The sequence below is a fragment of the Podarcis filfolensis genome (assembly GCF_964270895.1).
Source record: "Podarcis filfolensis genome assembly, chromosome: 5".
NCBI classification, from domain to species: Eukaryota; Metazoa; Chordata; class Lepidosauria; order Squamata; family Lacertidae; genus Podarcis; species Podarcis filfolensis.
In genome coordinates, this window is record NC_139608.1 from 53987146 (window position 1) to 54010432 (window position 23287).

The following is a 23287-nucleotide window of genomic DNA, read 5'->3' on the forward strand; positions in this document are numbered from 1 at the left end:
ATCCTAAGTGGGGTACATATATGCGCAGAGTAGCAGACCAATCTCCACTTATGAGCTCTCACATGCTGGCCAGGAGAAGAGGTTTCCGTTTTCCTTCCCTATGTAGATATTTGATGTTCATCTCCTTGTCCAGTTCTAATAGTGATGGAATTAGTTGTGTCAGGTCCAGGCTTGTGTGAAGGCAGCCCCTGGCCTCTGAAATGAAAGAGGGGGCCTGAATTCCAACACATCCAATACCACCCCCAGCCTACCTCTGTGCTACTGCAGCTGAAAGAACCACAGGTGGCATCTCTACCTGTTCCTTTGCTGGCAGAGTTCTTCTCAACTAATGAGAAGCATCTCCACCCCATCCTAACTCTCTCCAGTCAGTGGATCAGGGGGTTGGGAATGGCCTGTGAGTAGGTAAAACAAACAAACAAAGGTACTGTGGCATATTTGTATTTACCAGGCTGTGTACTGTTGTAGGTAGAAGGGAAGGCAAAGGGGCACGTCACATTCTATTTCCTCCTATGCTTGATTGGGTGTCAGTGGTGTTGCCCTGGAGGCTAGAGAAATGTATGTTGGTGTTGTACTATATTAATTGTAGTAGTACCATTATTTTGGTTGGGTGGGTTGTAGAAATCTTTATTATCTTTATTATGTTAACATTTCATTGATGTTAGTGGTTGGTGGCATCGGTGGTCCCACCAGATTGGTCTAGCAGTCCTCTCACTTTGAACAGATCTTCAGTAGGGCTCATTGTGGCACTCCTCAAATCTATAACAGAGTTGACCCACTGGTGTGGGTAGAACTTTTCATGAGTAAGCTATCTGAAGGCTGGGAGTTCATTTATATCTTTTGAAATAAATGTGATAAAAAGCAATATCTTAGTTGTTCTGGCTCAATTAGCTTATTTGTTTGTAAGAGAACTTAGCTTCTGTTCCTTCAATGTGACTTTTAAAAGTCATTGAAATGTATCTAATAACTCATTCTGAGAGTAGACCCCAGTAGTTGTTGACGGGTTAGCCGTGTTCACTTGACCCCTTGTCACTATGGCTTACCAGGAGTGGTGAGATGGCAGTGGAATGGATGTGGTGCAAGCACAGTGGCAGAGCTAATCCAGCACTACTGCCGTTGTGTTTGCTCTTCATCAACTTTGCCGTGGCCTCACTCCTTCCAGTAAACCACAGTGATGTGAATCAAAGATTCCTGACAGGAAGTCAGGAAAGCCAGGCCACTCCACCCTGCTGACCACTATTGGTAGACCCACTGAAATCAATGGACTAAAGGTAGTTAAAACTAAATTCATTGATTTATGAGTATGACCCAGTTGTTCTGTTTTGAGTTCTATGTCTTAGTTGGACATAACCCAAACCCAGTGACAAGCATCTGTAACTATATGGCAGTCTGTTCAGAAATATGATTTCACTTTTTTGTTGCACTCTTAGTGGCCTCTGTTTGTGGTGGTCATCTCTATGAGCCATCTGGGAAAATCACTAGTCCAAATTATCCTGTTGTATACCCAAATAATGCACACTGTGTTTGGGAAATCCATGCTGAAGGTTATTCCTACATAAATCTCATCTTTGAGTATCTTAAGTAAGTGGCAGTATTTTTAGGATTGTGTTGCCCTGTGTGATCTTTAAAAATGATTTTGTCTGCATGCCTGCCTTTCTGTTTGTTGTCAAATTGGCTTTGCATGTTAACAATAATCTATATGCTATTTCTGAGTTTGCCAAGTTGTGTGTGGACCCAATATTAAATCATTTACTTGTATTCTAAAGACTTGGCTCAGACCTTAAAAAAAGGCTCACTCCATAAGTGTGAATACATAACAAATAGTGTGCCAAAATTTGCTGACCTGGGTCTACAAGTCCCAATTTCGTGTGGATTTTAACTTTTGTGTTTTATAGTTACAAGCGAAATATCACCCTACTCAGTGGTTTCTAACTTTATATCCACAGACTGGAGCCACGTAATCACTGCTCTTATGATTATGTTGAAATCTATGATGGGCCAGCGTATGTAGCTCCTTTGCTAGGAAGAATTTGCATTTGGGAGCACCAATCATATATTTCTAAGTCAAATACATTGTCTGTTGTGTTTTCAAGTGACACTAGTTCTCAAAGCACTGGATTTTTGGCTATTTATTTTTCTATTCCACAAGGTAAGATCTCACCAAAGAGAACATAATTCAGGACCATGCTGCTTTACTTTAGTGCAATTTTTCAAGTCCATACCTGCAACTGAATTAAATAGGCTATGCTTGGATTGTTGTATCCCAAATTGTAATTCAGGGCCATCCTAAAAAATATTGATGTGTGCATGGGAACTCCATTATTTAATTTTCTCTCTCCCATGGTTAAACAGGGAAGAAGCAATTTAAACTACTCAATGGTTTATCTATTTGGCAGTTGACTCTTCTGCAGAGAAAGGTAGAAACAAACTTGTGGCAAGATACACAGTTCTCTCTCATGTGTTCTGTGTATATAAATTACTTGAGTCTCAGTCCAGATTTTGTACAACATTTATTAGTGGCTGCTTCTGCTTTTGTTTGTTCATTTAAGTACTTTATCTGAAGAACTTTCAATTGCCAAAGAGCAATACATTGACCAAAAATTTAATTTACCCCCCCCCCCATTTTGAACTTAGCCACTAATTCTCATTTGCATATGCTGTCTTCTTCCAGAGTTACCAGAGATCAAGTTTGTTCCAAATGTTGTACAATATATATTGCAAATCTTGTTACTATGCTTTTTCTTGTATAGAAATAAACTGTTGTACACCCACATGTTATTGAATATATTATGTATAAAACTCTGGAAGAGACAAGTTCTCTCATGTGGCTACATATATTTATTTATAGGCACATGGTACATTAAAAGCACATGTTTTGCCCCAAAGAATCCTGGGAGCTCTGTAAGGAGTAAACTACATTCTCAGGATTCTCTGAGAGAAACCACATGCTTTAAATGTAAGGTATGAACACAGCCATAGAGAGGTATCTATAGGTATGTAAACTGGCTGCTGTTTAAGAAACAGGAAACAGGCTGCTCTTTACCAAGTTGTTTCCTGTTGTCTTTCGAAGACGTGTCCTTAAGACTGGTGAATGGATCATACAGCTGTGAGGGACGCGTTGAACTCTATTACAAAGGAGAATGGGGAACAGTTTGTGGTGATTACTGGGACATAGCCGATGCCCAGGTTGTGTGCTGGCAGCTTGGATGTGGAGAAGCCATTTCAGCCCCAAGAAAAGCCTATTTTGGCCAAGGCTCGGGACCTATTCTCCTTGATGATGTGAACTGTAGAGGAAATGAGTCTAACCTGTGGGACTGCCGTAGCCTAGGGTGGCATGTTCATAACTGTGGCCACAGTGAAGATGCAAGTGTCACCTGTGCAGGTATTTTCTGATCTTGTTTCTTGCATGTAGCACAAAAGCAGGATAATTGAATTATGCATGGCATGCCTCCTCTTCCCTCCTGAAATGCAACAAGCTTAAGTCCTATTTGAATCAATTGCCTATGTTGCTGAAGTGCAGAACTGCTTGCTTTGGAATTTATCCTGTTCATAATGCCGGTTCGAATTAATTGTACATAATTGTTCCAAATTTGGAATCCATCAGCGTGCCCCCAGCCTTTCTTTCAAGTCCATAATATCCAGCCACATAATCTTGCACTTAGAGAATATCATATGTTGCTAAAGCCCTGTACAACAGCACAGATATAGCACACATGAAATCCCAGATTCAAACAATGGATGTGGATCCCAGTAGATACAGGAGTCGCATCACATGGCCTCATATCACACAGCGCATTGGCCTAACCAATCAGAGGATGTGGAGCATGAACCTATAATTTCATTTAGGAAAGTGTTTGGCTCTCACATATGTCGAGATTCATGTAATTTTGCCCAATCCCTTCATCCCACCAAGGCTTGCTATACGTTAGGAAAATTCCTGACGTATCCTGGTTTGGGGGTTTAAAAATGGTGTCTGGGGGGAATTTTGCCAAATTGGAAAAATGTTTCTGTTCCCAAAAGTAGCTCAATAATTTTGGTGGTTTCCTTAAAAAAAAATAATGTTCAACAATTTTAGGGTTTTCAACAACTTTGGGGGGGGAGTGTGTGTCAGGAATTTTACTTTTTGAAATATGGCAACCCTATCCCACATAACTTCTGGCTGCATGCTCATTTGTTTGTCGGCACGTTCTGGTTATTTCTGTATAAGACATTCCACTGTTCATTCCTGCACTTCCAATGCTTGATTTATTATCATACTAGCAGTAATGAGGAGAAGTAGGACAGTTGTGAGCTGTTGAGGCCACCTTATTGTCCTCTCTAGTTCTCTGATGGCAAGGCTCAAGCCATGCGGGGTGGAAAATCCCAGCTTCTCTGCCAATGTGTATGACTCTTGAAGCAGCTGAGGTGAGTAACAGAGAGGTGAGGGTTTCTGCTAACTATCACAACTGGAGTAACAGATGGGATACTTACAGCTTTGTGTATGGCCTCCAAAGTGGTGGGAATTCTGACAGCTTTATAAAGACCGGGGCTGCCAAGTTTCCATCTTGTGCAAGATCTCATAACAGACACAACTCTCCCTCTTGTTGCATCTGAAAGGTGAGCACTGTTGTAGTTCAGTCTGCCATGCCCTCTTGCAAGGTGCAGATGCATGGGGAAGGGAATTTTGGGCAACCCCACAGTGGAAGAGCTGGATTCTCACTGGCCACTGCTGGTCTAGCAGCAAGTCCTACTTGTCATCCACCTTGCAATGGGAGTTGGCAAGGTGGCAACCATATCTTGGCCTGTGTATTTGCTGGATTATTGCTTGGTTGTCTTTGAAGAGATAGAGGGGACAGTAATCAGTAATGGACACCCCCTGTAAAAGATAATTTCTGTGCCAAATGCTGAGTAGTTACAATTGAAAGCAAGAGACAGTTGCAAGCTTAATGCTCTTTCAGTCATCGTGTCTGACCCCCTCCCCCTGCATTGATGGTCCCTCCAATGTCTAGGTTGTGATACTATAGATAATGTTGGGGATACTTATTACAACCAGGAAGACAATACTTACCAATATACACACTCCTTATAGAGTCATGTCTAGGGAGGACTAGCCAGGTTTTTTGCCCTGGGTGAAGCCTCCGGAGGGCTGCCATTGAGGCTCCCAGACTGTGTGTGTGTGCACGTATGTAAATTCGCATGTGGTGTGTGTGCCAAACTGGGTCTTTGAGCCAGGTGAAATAAAGCCTAGTTTTGCCCTTGCTCCTTATGTGGAAAAGAACTGGAAACAGTTATCATATGACCTGTTTCTTGCCCAGACTGAGATATCATTACGGGGGGCGGGAGGGCGGTGGGAGGGCGAGCCCTGAGTGTTTGGTGAGTGGGAATGGAGTATCTAGGGATTACCCACTAAGTTGGGTATGTTTTCTATTGCCTTTACATGGGTAGAGCGGTTTAGTCATGCTGGCCACATGACCCGGAAAGCTGTCTGTGGACAAACACCGGCTCCCTCGGCCTGAAAAGCGAGATGAGCGCCGCAACCCCATAGTTGCCTTTTACTGGACGTAACTGTCCAGGGGTCCTTTACATTTACCTTTTTTACTCGGGTGGTGCTGTGGTCTAAACCACTGAGCCTCTTGGGCTTGCCAGTCGGAAGGTTGGTGGTTCGAATCCCTGCAATGGGGTGAGCTCCCATTGCTCTGTCCCAGCTCCTCCCAACCTAGCAGTTCAAAAGCACACCAGTGCAAGTAGATAAATAGGTACCACTGTGGCAGGAAGGTAAACAGTGCGCTCTGCTTTCTGTCATGGTGTTCCGTTGTGCCAGAAGTGGCTTAGTCATGATGGCCACATGACCCAGAAGGCTGTCTGTGGACAAATGCCGGCTCCCTCGGCCTGAAAGTGGAGATGAGCACCACTACCCCAAAGTCGCCTTTGACTGGACTTAACTGTCCAGGGTTCCTTTGCCTTTTACCTACCTTTTTTACTGTCTGCGCAGTGTTCATTTTGGTGTGTCTTTGTGCAAAGTGCCCTTTCACCAGAGTGATCCAATCACCAAAATTCCCCCAGTGTGCTTTTAAATTCTCCAGGCAGGCAATGTAGTCCAAACACTGTTTTCAGTAATGGTAGGGAGGAGTGTGAAGCACTGCCATAGGCAGCAACAGAAGTTATGCGACTGCAGAAGTCTGCAAAACACAACCCTTCTGACTTTTGCTATATTGTATATATCATTTTCCCCAACTCTATTTCCCACCCTCTAATCTGTTTTTCTCTGATATTTGCCTTCCCTGACCAGTTTCTCTGTTCTCAACAACTCCCGCTATCTTTCTATCTCCGCTGAATATTATTAAATGTACATACTAGTATTAAAGGAAGGTATCTTTAACTTATATGTTGTGTTTGCAAATGGATATCATAAATTTATACTCCAGCAGAAAGTAATTTGCAGTAAGTGCAAAATATGCTCTTTCTGTCTCTTTCTAAACATTACCTCAGTAGATCTCAAACTTTTTTCTCTATGCCACAACTTTCAGAATAAAAATTTGCTCGGGCCACACCATTTTTTTTATTAATAAGAAATACATTGGAAAACAAAAAGAAACAACTCCTAGCATTGCTAGGAGAACAAAGCAACTTTATAATATGATCTTCAGAAATCCAGAGTCTAGTCGCCTCACCATTACATAGAAACCTTTCTCTTTCCTGAGCTTTCATATTTGTTAGAGTTGAAAATCACTGTTTACAGCACTATGTCATGGAGAACTGTCAGTGCAGTTCTCCAGCATGCTGAATGGTGATCCTGGATCACAATTAGGATGGTTGTCCGTATCACTTGATGCTCTTGCTCTCATTTTGAAAAGATACTGTATTTTTCCACGTATAAGGCACCCCCATGTATAAGGTTCCACAACAGAAAAAGTAATAGCCAGTAATTAATTTTTCATTTTCATTTAAAACATAAATAAATCTGCTACAATTCCAAATAAACCAGAGATTTATTCACCAGCTCCATCTAAAAAAGGGGTCCATATTGTTTCAGAGATTCAGATGTTGCATCTATCATTCAAACATATGCAACCATGAACTCTTAAATCCGAGATGGGGAACTTTTGATATTCCAGATGTTATTGGACTGTGACTCCCAACACTCCTGGCCATTTGCATGCTGGCTGGGGCTGATGGGACCTGTAGTGCAGCAACATCTGGAGCTCTGCATGCTCTGGCTTGGAGTGCCCTCTTGAGGTTGCTAAGTCAGTTTAGCAAAAAAATATGGAAAGGCATTACAGTGGTACCTCAGTTTAAGAACAGTCCTGTTGATGAACGATTCGGTTTACGAACTCCACAAAACCGAAAGTAGTGTCCCGGTTTGTGAACTTTACCAGAAGCCGAACAGTGGAAGGGCACCAGCGTTGGGAGGCCTTATTAGGGAAAGCGCTCCTTGGTTTAAGAACGGTTTCGGTTTAAGAACAGACTTCCAGAACAGATTAAGTTCGTAAACCGAGGTACCACTGTATTGGGCTCTGTCAATCAGTTATGTCTTTTCTCCCCAAGCCTTTCAAAAGCCCAAGTCTCAACACAATAATTCCCCCCACCCCTAAATCTGTTGTTTTATACATCTGAGATGCATCGGGCTATGAGTTCAATTTTTTTTAAAAAAAATAGGCTGATGGATGGACAAAGGTGATTTCTTAGAAATATGAACACCTTCTGATATCTCAATCAGTTCTAATATTTTTCATGTGTGTGTGTGCGCGTGCTCATATATGTCTCTGTGTGGTTCTTTTACCTTATTACAAAGTGGCTTTTAGCAGGAGGGAAGTCTTTCTGCTACTTAAAGTAGTGACTTGGGTTCTCTGAACATTCTGATTGCATTGCTTTGGACAGAACGACATCATTCCTGGGAGAATTCTTGGGGGGAAAGATCACTGTTTCTATGGTCGGTCTGTGGAGACAGCAATCTTTTTGCCCAAATAATGTCCCTGAGAGTGCCACTACATTGTGACATCGTATCATTCTCAAGGGACGTTCTATCACAGAAAGGCCACATACGATCCCTTTAAATAATCCTGGGAACTGTAGTTTGTTAAGTTTGCTAGGAATTATAGCTCTGAGGGGGAGAAATGATAGTTCATATGATTATTGGGGGATGCTTTAAATGTGCTTTAAAAGGGTGGTGTGTATACAGCTGCAGAGGTAACAAGGTTTCCATGCCTCTGTAAAAGAGAGAAGCCGATAGCATTTACAAATGGGTTCAGGGCAGGTAGGGGCAGTTTGATTATTATGTGTGTAGCATAGATACCTTCACACATTTGATTACATTGTCTTTTATTTCACAGGAAATTATAGTTGTGGTTCTTACCTTCCATATGGATCAGGATCATTCAGTAGTCCCTTTTATCCAGCACTTTATCCGAACAATGCAAACTGTATATGGACAATAAATACTTGGAATGGCTCACGTATAAACCTCAGAATTGCAAGTATTGAGTAAGTACGAGGAGAACTAAATAGTGCTATAAAACTGCAGCTCATTTAAATGTGGACTTTCCTGTGCTCACTTCATCATATATGTTTACTATTATAATTGGGAAGCATGACAATGAACATATCTGTTGAGTATTCATGTGCCCTACTTTACAGAGGTCAGCCCTGTATTCAAGGAGCTGTCAGAGGAGAGTCCTCAGTCTGAAGACACTGAATTGATCTTGCATGGTTCGGTGGCATACTGAATCTCTGTCATAGTTAATTGATATACTAAGTTTATATGTTGAGTTGTATGTTCATGCAGGTTTCTTGTTTTTATTCCAGGGCAGAATGCCCCTTTGATTATATTGAGATCTATGATGGATATATCTACTCACGTTCCCTAGGAAGATTTTGTAATGGTTCCCAACGAACATTTTTTTCTACATCAAATGTTCTCACCGTGGTGTTTCGCAGTGACAGTGGCGTAACAAATCGTGGTTTTATTGCTAACTACTCTTCGGTTTATGCGGGATACGGTGAGTGTGTGTGTGTGTATTAAACTGAACTCAAGTTGAATGACTAAATGGAGTAATAGTTTGTCATTGTGTACATTCATCAGGCCCCATGCTGAATGTACACAAAATCATTCCAAGAAGAGGGGATTGCGCACATTTCCTGATCAATATACACAACCCCCAACAAGACTTTGAGAATGTGCAAATCTTGGCTAAATTTTGTACATTCTCTGGTCATCTACATATCTCAATGGTAGTTTGCACTTTATTTGAGCTACATGCACATTTTTCAGTCAGTATGCATTGTCCCATTTTTTCCTCTGTCTCTTGTTCAGAAGCATGTAATCTGCTCTCTTCTGACCCACTACCTAATCTTCTATGCCCACAACATACCCCCCCCCCCACTGCTCAGCTAAACACCCAGCTGAAGAGGGGGCTTCAGATAAACATGATTTATTATTACTCTTTATTATATATATATATCCCACCCTTCTTCCAAAGGAGCTCTTTCCCCCCTGAAGTCCAGCCTCCTTTTAACCAGCTGAGCAGCACATGGGGGAATGCATGTAGTGAAAAATTATACATCTTTGCTCACCCCAGAGGCATAGCAAGGGTTGCCATTGCCCTGGGCACAGTTTTTCCCAGGGTGCATTTTGTTCCTCATACCACCCTGCCAGTCCCATGCTGCTTTGCCATTGTGGCAGGACATCAGGAGGATGCATCAAGCATGTGCCCTTCCAATCAGACCAATTAGGCTGATTGGAAGGGTGCATGCCTGCCCTGGTGTGTCCTCCTCACATCACCCTCCATGCTCTGCTCCCTGTCTGTGCGCCCAGATACTGCTGCCTCATCCTCCCACAATTCTGATGGAAATTCTCCCCCCTCTGGTGCCACTATTAAGCTGAAGAAAAGCCTTAATAGCAGAACTTCTACCATTATTTAAAACCGCTACTTTCCCTCTTCCTCTCCGTGTGTGTCTCTTCTTGCTTCCATGCCACACCACTGCTGTTGTGCAACCTGCCTTTGCTTTTGCTCCCCTATCCCATTCTGACATCGTGAAAACCCAGGATTGTGATACAATACTACAAATTCTCCAATGGGGGCTGAATGGTGACGGTCTTACATTTTTGTCTACTATATATTTTGGAAAGTAGTTTGTCTGTCCATCTGTCTGTTTGTTCTCTATCTGTTGGGATGTCTCTTGATTTCCCCTCTGGGTTTTCAGCGTTCGGGAGCCGAAACGTTCCAAAATGGAGCCGTTTATGAACTGAGGTTTGACTGTATTAGGGAATTTTATAAATCCCAGACTTTAGCAGGCTCTTGCTGAGACTTGAATTCTGCAGTATCTGTTACCAAAAATGACTGTGAATGCTCATGAATGATCCACATACTTTTGGTGTCCCCATCCCAGATCTCCGACTGGTGAATGGAGGTCATGGTTGCGAGGGCCGTGTCGAAATTGGTTCTTACAATGGAACATGGGGAACTGTTTGTGATGATTCGTGGAACCTGGTGGACGCAGGTGTGGTGTGTAGACAACTTGGATGTGGACAGGCTGTGTCAGCCCCAGTAGCGGCATATTTTGGTGAAGGCTCTGGACCCATTCTTCTGGATGATGTTTATTGTAATGGAAATGAGCGCCACCTTTGGGAATGCTCTAACAGAGGCTGGGGGTCCCACAACTGTCGTCACAATGAGGATGCTGGTGTCATCTGTTCAGGTGACTTCTGATTTTGTCATACATATTGTCTTATATTAGCATATTTTAATCAGTTTGAGCATCTAGGTTAGGCAGTATATTCACTTTTTAAAATTTTTTGGATTCTCCAATAATTCAGTCCTCCCTAACTATAACTAATAGTAACACTGATTATTCAGGAGCAAACCAAACTGTTGATCTCCCAAGGTGCTATCAATAAAAACAAAAGTATTGGGCTTCTACAGCAGGAAAGATAGCTACAAACTATGATCTGCAATCTCTGATGAAACCAACACTATTCTGACTTTTGATGTAACTCTGGTCTACTATTTCCAATGAATTACGGGTACTGAGTCTTTAGAAGAGAATATAACTCTCATTTACCACTTCCAAGGAACTGGAAGTATACGTCAGGAGCCAAGGGTGCTGTCTTGATAACACAGCACGCAAGTTGTAATTAGCTTGAAGATTTAATGCAACACAATTAGCTGAGCGTCCTAGTCTTACAATTCAGTTGACTCTTCTGGGGAATGCTTCCGGCTTCTGCAGAATATCCTGAACCTATGACCCTTACGTTTCTGGTTTTGTTTTCTGTCTAATACCTTTCCCATTCATCTATTCCTGGGGCTCATGGGGTTAACTACCTCCTCTTCCAGTGAGGAAGTGCTCCCCCTTCTGCCGTCCCTAGCTGAACGGAGAATTGCATGCCACATCTCTAGCCTAATCCAAGAATTGTAGGCACGTAACTCGATTTTGTTTTTTGGTTTGTTTTTAAAAGGTGAATTCTTGTTGAGCTGTTGGCAGGCAGAGGAGAAGCGACTTGATTTAGCTCTCTTCTTTTCCTTTACCCAATGACCACTGATCATAAAGATATTTAATTATACATTTGTTCCAATGAATACTGATATCGCAAATAATTATACTGATCAAACCATTAACACATTTGGGAAACATTCTAAGGTCTCTCTACCTTTTTATTTTTCAGGTGGTCACCTTACAACAGGTAAATGATTCATCTAATAAAAGTTTCCTTATGGCTTTTTTTTTTTTTAGTAGTGAATAACTGCAGCAAGATTAAGGGAAAAGGTAGCAGTGTTGTTGTTGTTGTTTAGTCATTTAGTCGTGTCCGACTTTTCATGACCCCATGGACCAGAGCACGCCAGGCACTCCTGTCTTCCACTGCCTCCCGCAGTTTGGTCAGGCTCATGTTCGTAGCTTCGAGAACACCATCCAACCATCTGGTCCTCTGTCGTCCCCTTCTCCTTGTGCCCTCAGTCTTTCCCAACATCAGGGTCTTTTCCAGGGAGTCTTCTCTTCTCATGAGGTGGCCAAAGTATTGGAGCCTCAGCTTCACAATCTGTCCTTCCAGTGAGCACTCAGGGCTGATTTCCTGTTAGTGTATTAAAATATTTAAAAGTCTTTAGTCGACTGAAGAGGTGTCCTCAATTCACCTGGCAGAAAATCAAACAAGTACTTACAAAACTTTCAGAGGAGGGCATGGGCAGAGGGGAATTGCTCTCCTTAGCTTCTGTGTCTGACCACCATGGCTACTCCTTGATGGGAAGTGGGATTTGATGGTCAGGGGGGTGGGGCTTGTCAATTTCAAAGGTGCCCCCTACCTCCCCACCCTTATCCGAGCACTGAGATCCAGCATAGGAAAGGCATTTTCCTTTCTTTTAAAATAATAATTCTTAGGCAGAGTCTGTTGTGATGTGTAGCCATCATGTATTAAAAAAGCAGGTCGTCCCCCCCCCCCTAGAAACTACTGTTTATTCATCATTTGAAATGTATGCTGATGGAATGAATTAATTCACAATGATTGAATTCACATATGTAGTATGATAGAATGAGATGATATATCGGAGGGGGAGGCAGCATAAAGCCTATATGACATATCAAGACAGCCAAAGGGAAAAGCATTTTTCTTCTATAGGCAAAATACATCTACATCTCCTAAATTAGCAGGTGTGGAAAATGCTTCTTCTGCCTTTTCTCACATGAGCTGCTAATAATAATTAATTTACAATCTCTCTTTCACAGCACATAAAGATGCAGGTAGACACCAGAAAGTAGTTAGAACTGTTTGACAGTTTTGATGAATGGTGTCATGAAGTGTATCATTTATACAGTCAAAACAAAAAAATTTTTTTTGCTTCCAGTAGCACCTTAAAGACCAACTAAGTTAGTTCTTGGTATGAGCTTTCGTGTGCATGCACACTTCTTCAGATACAGTGTTATGAGCTGCTTGGTAGTGTGAGGCGGGGGGATCCCTGTTCAAATTCTGCATTTCCTTTCCATTTTCTAAACAATTCATTCCATTGTCCAACCTTAGACCGAGCATTGTACTGATTTCCTTATAGCTAATTTATATTATATGGAACTTAGACCCATTAGTCTCCACATTAACAATGGCATTGGCAGTGGGGGAGAAAATATTTAGACATTTCTTAATAGAACAGGTCTTTCAATGGCAATGGATTCTAATCCTTATGAATGAGGTACTTTAGGCAGATCCTGCCACTGCTTCCAATAATGGAAAGAATGACGTTGAAGGTAAACATTCTTCCTATTTGCAAAAGCTTGAAGAGGTTTATATCTGGTCACTTTAAACAAATACAGGAGATGGAGCAATAAATTCAGGCTTCTTCTTGTGTTTTGTAAGCTGCATTTCAAATTAATTTTTAAAGCTGCAAAATGTACCCACAAGATCAAGGAGTATTAACATGAGGAGCATAAATGTAACTCAGACTTGGCTATTTTTCTGGGACTTACTTTATGTATTTATTTATAGTTATAAAAGTATTCCTGTACTACCATATCAAGGTGGTGTTCACTGTTAAAACGTATTTTTCAAAAAATACCAAAAATGCAAATAATCATTAAACTTACAGATCAATGTAAAACCAAACAGCTGCAAAGGCCTGTTGGCACAAAACAAGAGATGCCTGAAAGTCAAAAGCTTGAGTCAATTGTTTAAATTGTTCTCTCTCTCTCCTCTTCCCTCTTGATCTTCAGAGAGACCAACTCCTCCATGGTGGCCAAGGACAAGTAAGCTCTAGATTTCTTTACTTCATTTTTTTTTTACATTGCCTTTTTATGATCACTTTTACTTCAGCTTCATTAGCGGTATCTGCATTATCACATGGTCTAACACAGGCATAGGCAAACTCGGCCCTCCAGATGTTTTGGGACTACAACACCCATGATTCCTAGCTAACAGGACCAGTGGATGGGAGTTGTAGTCCCAAAACACCTGGAGGGCCAAGTTTGCTTGTGCCTGGTCTAACAAAACAGGACTTGCAGAATACTCTCATGCTGTTCACTTTCAAAACAGATATATAAAGTCATGTGGTACGGTGGTTGTTGTTTATTGCTTTGAGGAGGAGTAAAAATGAGTTAACTCAGCCTCTCTTTCAGGGTTTCTTAACTACAAGGCTAACATAACAGTGAACTTGAAACATAAAATGAAACATATATAGGGAGAGAATAAAACCTAGTAGCCACAAATTTTAACACCTGATACAAGGTCATGTACAAAAGACCTCCCCATTTCCTTTGCACAGAGGCGGACATTTCTGCAATAATATTCCTTTGCGCATGTGGATGTCACCAGCAACAGACAGTGGGGTGGACAAGTACTGCTCAACTTACCACCAGCTGGTTGTGTTGTTGCTGCTTACTGTCAGGAGCTCGTCCTACACTTGAGTAGGACCCTGGTAGACACACATGCCTGACTGGCATGTTCCCTCCCTCCTGGTCGATCGTTCGGGAGCTTCAAAAGCTTTCTTCTGCCCAAACATCACAGCAACCGATGCCAACAGACACCGGCACACTTAGAGATCCGCAGAGTCTTTGCAGCTTGCATGACAGGCCTCAGCAACTCAGCATTTTGGCTAATCTACTTTATTTACATATAAACACACATAGAGCACTGCAACATGTCTCCCTCTCTCTCTACCATCAGACAGCAAAGAGAAAAATAACAAAGGACAATAGTCCCACTTCACAGAACACAGTAACACAAACATCCTGTCTCCGTCACTTCTCACTCTGTGGAGTCAAAACATACACCATCATGTGATAGACAAAAATCCCATGACTGCAATCATGGAGCAGGAATGCTAACACTTACTGGGATGTTAGAGGAGAAGGAATGAGGTAGTGGCAAGGTTGATGCAAATCCAATACAGTTTTAGTGCCAGTGAGTTTGCAGTGTGTGGACCTTGCCTCTCCCCTTCCACCTTCTAGTAAGCAGTAGTGATACAAACAACTGGAGGTCAAGTGAGTGGCACTAAGCCATCTTGCTGTCCATTACTGGGTGTATCCCTTTCACTGGATTGAGCATCCTAGTGGCCATGTGGCCATTCAGAGAGTCCGCCCTTCTCTCTTTAAGATGGCACTGCTAGATAAGTATAGGGTGTCTAAGTCTTCATCTTTAACACTAGGACTGAATACACAATAAAATGCTCTACTGAACCTAAACTCAGGTTTGTGCTTTGTTTCTCTCCAAACAAACCATGAGCAGCAAGTAAGTTTTGCTCCTGGCTTACTACTCAAGGTTTTGAAGGAGGTGGTGGGTGGGAAACCATGAATCCAGGTCTGAACGCAATACTAAGGTAGATCACGGCTTAGCTTCTACCAGTGCAGTTGCATCAGAAGCAGGGGAGGAGTGAAGTGGCCATGATTTTAGGAGTGTGCACAAGTGACTGCACATTCACTAATAAACCATAGCTAAGCTTAACTATGGGTTAAAGTGATGCAGTAACCAAGCAACTACTTCAGAATATTAAGCAGGGTTGAAATAAAAGTCAACTCTGATTGCAACATGTGGCTTTCTCAGTAAGGAACATTGGGTTCTGGGTGTAACAAGCAATTGATCATAGCAAGTTTATAATATTTTCTAGAATTTAACTACTTATATCCCATATGTCTGTAACAAAATGTGTTCTGTGTTTTATTTCTTAGCTCCCTCAACAGATTATTCTTGCGGTGGTTTCCTCGCACATTCATCTGGGTCATTTCAAAGTCCGTTTTTTCCATCCAACTACCCAAACAATGCCGACTGTGTATGGGAAATCCAAGTAGGAAGCAATTCTCGTGTATCACTTACTTTCCAAACACTTCAGTAAGTAAAGCTCTAACATTGCCCATAAGTCAAGGTCTCAAAATGAAACTTATTATTATTATTAATAGCAGCTTTACTAGATAAAACATTACATATAAATTCAAAAAGAGGGTGAGATTATAGCTGGGAGGCAAACAATAGATGCCGTTAGGACTATCCAGTGAGTGCATGACTGAACACCAAACCTTAGATTCTAGGCAAAAGAGCCCACAATGCATTTGCCATTTAAAACACATGGCTTCATCCAAAGAATTCAAGAAACTGTAGTTTACCCCACACAAAGCTACAGTTTCCAGTACCCTTAACAAACTACAGTTCCCATGATCCTTTGGGGGAAGCCATGTGCCTTATATGTGTCATTTAAATGTATATTGTGAATGTGATTGCTAGCATTCCTAGATCCTTCTATAGTCTAGAATCTATTATCACCCAAAACTGGCTGTCAGTTTCTTTGGTTCCCTATAAGAGTACTATAAGAGCTTTTATACCATGACTGCAGCATATCGTATTTTAGAAAACTGAGGACAAGCTTATTTGATGAAAAAGAAAGGGGGGCAAAGATGTAAGGGTTGAACCCTGCTTGTGACGTAGCATGCTTACAGCCCTACCTTGTAAATCCAGGTGTGTTGCAGGAAAGCTCTTGTTACTTAGTGGTAACATAATAGCACCCAAATGTACTCAGATGCACTCTTTTCTTCCTACTTAACATATTCAAGGGCGTTGTGTTCCACGTCTGAACTATGATGTGCCATGGCTTAACAAATAAATTCCTGTTTGGTTTTCTATTTCTTTTGTCTGATATCGTTTGTCTAGTATCTGAGCAACTTAACACACCAAAATAAAGTCTGTTATGTGATAGTAGCTTAAAGGAATTGCAAGTGTAGAGACTAATTCATCATGATCAGTGAACTTTGCTGTAAAAATCACATTCTTGTTTGCTTTCTAGACTAGCATCATGTAATACACAGAGCTGCCCCTGTGATTATATTGAAATCTATGATGGAACGCTCCATAACTCTCCTTTGCTTGGGAAGATTTGCTCTGGCTATTACCAAACCTTTACATCAACCTTCAATATGTTGACAGTTAGATTTCATAGTGATCATAGTATCACAAACAGAGGCTTTTTTGCAAACTATTACACCATCCCAGCAAATCATAATACAAGTAAGTGCAATTTTGCAATACATTTTTCTTTTACCAGATTGTTGTCATTCAATTTAGTTAAAAAATCACAAATTTTCTTGGTATTGTATTGGTTTTTTCCTGCTGTCACTAAAAAAACTAAAAAGAATAAAGTGGGCACTAAAATATATAATTCTCAGATGCCAAAGGCCACGGAAAGAGGTGTGTCTTCAGCATATGATAGAAACTACATAATAAAAGTGGCAAATAGGAAAAATGTAAGGACGTATAGGTCAGGGAACTTTGTGTTACTCTGTACAGTGCAATAAAGATGGATGGCATTGCCTTCATAAAAGGATAATAATGTATTGTCTTGTTTTATTTTAGTGCACTAATACCACATCCTTTCTCTCCTTGCTAGCTCTTCTTTGTGGACCAGAATATATGCAAGCTATAATAAGTAGAAGCTTCCTGACCTCTGCAGGCTATTCTCCATTTGATGTCCACTTGATTGACCCATCCTGCCCACCTATTATCACACCGTATTATGTTATTTCCAACATACGGTACAATGGCTGTCAGACCAGAAGAGACGTATGGAGATTTATATTTGATTTCTATATGCCTGCCTTCCTTCCTTCCTTCCTTCCTTCCTTCCTTCCTTCCTTCCTTCCTTTCTTTCTTGTTTAGAAAAACAGGGCTTCAGGAGTTCAACTGGGGCAATGCTAACAAACTGAAACATGTAGTCCAATTCATGTAGATACACAGAAACGGATTTAGGGGAGCATAACAGGTTTATTTGCACTGGGCTCCAAGCCAAAAAGGCTGTGCAGAGGTTGCTGCAACAATAATTTAGAACGGAAGGAGAGAGGCGTGGGGAGCACTGACTTTTGGCTGCTGAAATTTGAAAGCCCAGAGTCCATCGCTTAGATCTTTGTACAACAAATAGTCACATAAGAAAATATTTTTAGTTTGATTTTTAGCATCTGAATAGCCTGGGCTATTCATGTTACATTGGCAGCATGGAAAGGAGCCAGATCACAAGATCCCTTGCTGCAAATGTAGTATGAGTATGGGATGTTCGGGCACCATCAGAAACCCCAATTTGTTCTGTGTTGGGGGTTGCATGGGTCAAGGTAAGAACAGCAATACGGCATATGAGTTAGCTGTATGTTCAGAGCAGTGCCATTTTGAAACAACTTAATTCTGAACAACAGTTGATACAAGTAATATTTGTATAGAGAATTCAGTAGCGTCCCCAGTGATACCATTGGCTTAGACAAGTATTCCTACATCTTGAAGAGGCAACTTGGTGGTGGGGCTGCTTTGCGCAAAGGTAGCATTAAGACTGGCTGCAGCAAATTCTACAGGGCTATGGCAACATCCTTACCTCAGAAATGTATGTTAACCACTGCCCCCCCCCCCCCACTGGATGTTTCAAACAGGCAGATGCTGATACTATTATTTATTCAAACCTGATCACGGCAGCTGCTTCAGGATACATAATTAAAAGGGACAAGGATCTTCACTTCCATGTCAGCTGCAAGATGCTGAAAAACACTTGGATAGAAACAATGTATGTCGCTGATGGTGTAGAAGAGATCAATGAAACTCGGTATGGACAATACGAAGTCAACATCACATTTTATACCTCCGACTCCTTCTTATATCCAGTCTACAACTCACCTTATGAAGTTAAGCTGAATCAGGAATTATATCTGCAAGTTACTCTTCATAACTCTGACCCAAATCTGGTGCTGTTTCTGGATACATGTAAAGCATCACCCAACTACAATGATTTTACAACTTTGACTTATGATATCATCAAGAGTGGGTAAGGATTTTCACCTTATATGTTGTTTGTCTGATTAACTGTTTTAATCTTTATTGCTTTTCATTTCTAAACATATATGTGGTATAAATATTAGATCTCATTAGGCATGCCATTTTAACCATGTTCTCACTCCAGCCAGAAGCTGCAAAGTAGGGAAACAGCCAAATCATCATTGGGACCATTCTAAAGTTGACATGCATCCTAATTCATGATCCATTCTGCTGGGAAAGATGGAGCAGTTAGGAGGCAGCAGAGGCTTTCCTCTTTGTCAGGCACCCCCCAAACTCGGCCCTCCAGATGTTTTCGGACTACAATTCCCATCATCCCTGACCACTGGTCCTGTTAGCTAGGGATGATGGGAGTTGTAGTCCCAAAACATCTGGAGGGACGAGTTTGGGGATGCTTGCTCTATGCAGAACTGCTGAGATCCACAGGCAGGGGAGCTATCCTAATGTGCTCACCAATGGCACATGGTATTGACAGCCTATTGCTGGTGTTGTTCCTGCCTGTGGTAGCAATGTAAGTCCTCAAAACAGACTGGTGGCAGGAGGTTGTGGAGCTGCTGGATCCTAATCTGGTCCAACAATTGGAGAGGGGTCTGATCTGGGCCTCTCTGCTACACCAGTCTGCAGCTGGCACAGCAAAAATAAAGAACAATATCACACCTCCCACTATCTTCCACTCTGCCCAGCTTGAGTGACGGGTCTTCCAATGGCTCCACATTTAATGCATTGCAGTAATCCAACCTAGAGGTTGCCAGAACGGAGAAAACAGTAGTTAGGCTCTCCCTGTCTAGATAGGAGTGCAGCTGATGGAAGGCACTCTGTGCCACTGAGGCCACCTGAGCCTCAAGCAACAGCAAAGGATCCAGGAGTACCCCCAAGTTGTGTACCCATTCCTTCTGAGGGAGTGTAATGCTATGAAGAACAGGCAACATCCCATCCACCTAGTCTAGTGAACTGACCATGAACAGCACCTCCGTCTTATCTGTACTGAGCTTCAGTTTGTTGGTTCTCATACAGTCCGTTACCAGGGCAAGGCCAGCACATCCACTGTCTCACCTGCAGATGTAATGGAGAAGAAGAGATGTGTGTCATCAGCACATCGCTAACAACCTACTCCAAACCCACTCAGCAGTTTCATGTAGATGTTAAACAGCATAGGGGATAAAATTGAACTCTGAGGAACCCTGCTCCAGAGGGCTGAAGATCACTCCCCAAGCATCACCCTCTGGAAACGTCCATTCAAGTAGGACTGGAACCACAGCAAACCAGTGCCACTGACAACCACTCCAAAAGGATACTAAACTAGTATACTGATACAGTTTTATAGCAAATTATTTACTAACTGAAGCTTGCATTCTTCACAAACCCTCACTCAGGTTTGATTTGACACCTTCAAGCTTCTAAAGCAGCTACATTTAAATTATATTACTATAATAATTTCCTCGAGATTAAAATGAGCCGCTCAGAATACTCTAATGCATGTGACATTTTGTGCATTAGTTCAAAATAGTACCTCTGCATGAACCAAGATGTTCCTTCTTCCTTTTAGTATATTTTGCCTCAATATATATTCAGATAATTTGGCATGTGCTGCATATGGTTACTTTCAGGAAAATGAAACTTAGAGCTGGTCACCTGTTTTGAAGAGCTGTTACGCAACTGACATAATAAAGGTTACAATTACAGAAGTTTTTGCTTTCCTTGGGAAAGCAAAGCCTTGCAGATTAAAAGGATGGTAAAGAACAGAAAAGTGAGTTCACCATACATATTCAATACCACCTCAACAGATCATTTACTTACGTATTTTCATAGGGTTGCCATATTTCACATTTTAAATATTTGAGCTTCTTTTTTTCTTAGCTTACTAATGAAGAACAAGTGGGGGGAAAGTTACCAGTTATGGTGAATATTTCTGTCAATATGCTTTGTGCAGTTTTAATTCAGAGTGAGAAATCACTGACACCTACTTCAATTTAAGCATGGCAGGCATGGCCTTGAAATCAGGCATATTGATGTTATTCATATTATGTTCAAGTGACACTTGTATGCTTTATTTCAGAACTGTTCGAAGTGCTACTTCTATTTCTTCATTGTTCCACATTAACTATATGATGCAAATTGAATACTAATTAGTGTAAACTAATTTTATTATTTTTCTATTTGTGCAGGTGTGTTAATGATCCTACATATCAGACCTATTATTCCCCAAACAATTATGTTGTTCGGTTTTCCTTCAAAGCCTTTAGCTTCATGTATAAACATCCATCGGTTTACCTGCAGTGCAAACTGGTGGTTTGCAGAGCCTATGACTATTCTTCCCGATGTTCTCAGGGTTGTCTGAATCTGCCTAGATCTAAGAGAGATACAAGCTCCTATGAGGAAAAAATGGATGTTATCATTGGGCCAATTGAACTACAGAAGAATGGCATTAAGAATAGAAATTCTGGTAATTTTGCTTCCCACAGAGAGTTCTTTAATGTCTTTTAAATACAAATCAATGCCATCCTAGAGTAGGGATAAGGAGGAATGTATTTTAAATGGATTTATGCACAGAATTTGGCAGTTCCAACCTGATTTGAACACTGCATTAAGCACCCACTTATATCTGAATCACTTGTTGCTGTTTTTTAAAGCCCAATTTATATGCATAATTATATTGAAAAACTCATATATATGAATTAATATATAGTATAATGCATTCAAAAGTATCAAGTTTTATGCTGTATTATATTTCTGCAATATCAATTCATATTAGTACATACCTATTTTATGCAGTTGTACAGTTATGCAGTTTTATGTGTAGTTGTGTGCATCTCTTAAAGCGCTAGTTACCTTAGGAGACGTCCTAGAGTGCATATGCATATAACAATGCATATAATATTGTGCAATATGCTGCTTGTTGAGATTAAGGAGTGAGATGGGAATTAGAAATTATATATATGGATAAGCATGTCATTGAGATTTTCAGAAAATACCATCCCTCTTTTAAATCTGTTTCAGGTTGTTGAGGTTAAGGCAGAGCAATTCGTGTATCCTGTGGCTTTGAGAAAGGCAGAGCTATAGGGGTGCAGGGTATAAGCTGGAATCATCATTATTACCACGATCCTGGCTAGCACTGTATCAAAGCCCTAAAAAATGCTTCTAATGCATTTTAGCACTCTCCTCATCTAATAGTACTTCCTCACCTAACCTTGTTACATTACATGCCTTCTTAATGTGGCCTCATCCATCAGATGCAGCATTATCATAGCTGTGCCAAATGTACCCTGTGCCCTCCAGCGTATGATCTACCCTCCACAGTGGACTCGTAGGGTTCAGCTCCCAACAGTCATCCATGTTTCTTCTTTGGCAATCACTCAAAGCCGAGTAAGATTGTCTTCCATGAACACAGCTTTAACACTGAGTCCATAAGTGGCTGCGGAGGCCAATTCAGGATCCACATGTCCTTCCACAGTGGAGGAGAACAATAGTGTGGTCAGGAAAGTTACTGTGCAATTTTTTACCTTTTTATTAAAAAATAGTGCTATGGAAGTCAATGGTCCATTGTCTTCTGGGGAACTAGAATGATGCAATTCCATGACAGTTCAAGCAGATAATGCATCACATCTTTTCTTTTTAATTTTGCAGAGGCAAAACAAGAGCTGCAAGGAAATGCGGACCCTCCTCATGATTCGCATGCACCATACATTGTTGCCGCAGTCGTCTTGGCAGTTGTTGTCATGACCGTCGCAGGATTCATTTTGAAAAATAAATTGAGAAGACCAATTCCATATGAGATAATGTGAGCGCTTAAAACCTTGGGACTCAATCCAACACCAAGTCAAGCAAGCTTAAACTCATTCATTTCCATGAGTTTAGGTGCAGCTATTTGTTGGTGGGATTGTGGCCTTGATGGTTGGAAAGAAGAATCTGTATTGAATGTGCATCACTTGAAAGATGCATCCTTATGAAGGGGGTCTCAATAGTCTTGTGATTTTATCTTGATTTTTGCTTTTACATGAAAATACAGAAGCAGGAAAATGTATTGGACACAATCCAGCCATATTAAACTCTTGAAAGACCCACTGTTTGCACAAGAGGGGGCTTAAAAATTATTCTTAATTCTTCCATTGGTCTTTTTACTTTTTTACTAAATTTTACACATTGTCATGAATGTATGTAGATGGATGGATTCAGGTTAGACGAGGACCTGAACTGCAACACAAAATACAAATAAAAATTAATCCCACCAAGAGTCTCATATTCAGAACTCGAGCTATTTTTATGAAATTTCTGCCACGTTCCTTGAAGCAATATCCAAGATTAGTAGTTCAGTGCTGCATTTAGTTAAGAATACCTTTTGTAAATGACATACCACTTAAAGTTTTCATTCTGTCAATTTGTATAACTGTCTAAAATGACAATATTTGTTGGTAAACAAGGGCATCTCAACAGTTTCTGGTAAAGTGGATAAACCTTCTTAGGATCATATTCAGTTGTGCCCCTCCACTCCAGCTCTTTCATCCAGCTGAGGATTCCATGAATAGAAGGGCAGGATAGCAATTTTCT

At 41.1% G+C, this 23287-nt stretch overlaps 1 protein-coding gene across 1 annotated transcript; it reads left to right on the plus strand.

The window, feature by feature from the left end:
• Positions 1-387: 387 nt before the first annotated feature.
• LOC310763270 (scavenger receptor cysteine-rich domain-containing protein DMBT1-like) lies at positions 388-23287 on the plus strand (the record flags this gene model as incomplete). The annotated part of the gene is made up of 15 exons (XM_083615159.1): positions 388-394; positions 1428-1578; positions 1944-2146; positions 3068-3379; positions 8307-8457; positions 8779-8972; positions 10363-10671; positions 11636-11653; positions 13666-13698; positions 15616-15775; positions 16722-16942; positions 17322-17494; positions 18346-18734; positions 20908-21185; positions 22367-23287. 15 exons carry the CDS (start codon positions 388-390, stop codon positions 22522-22524), a joined length of 2757 nt encoding a protein of 918 aa, XP_083471285.1. The 3' UTR covers positions 22525-23287.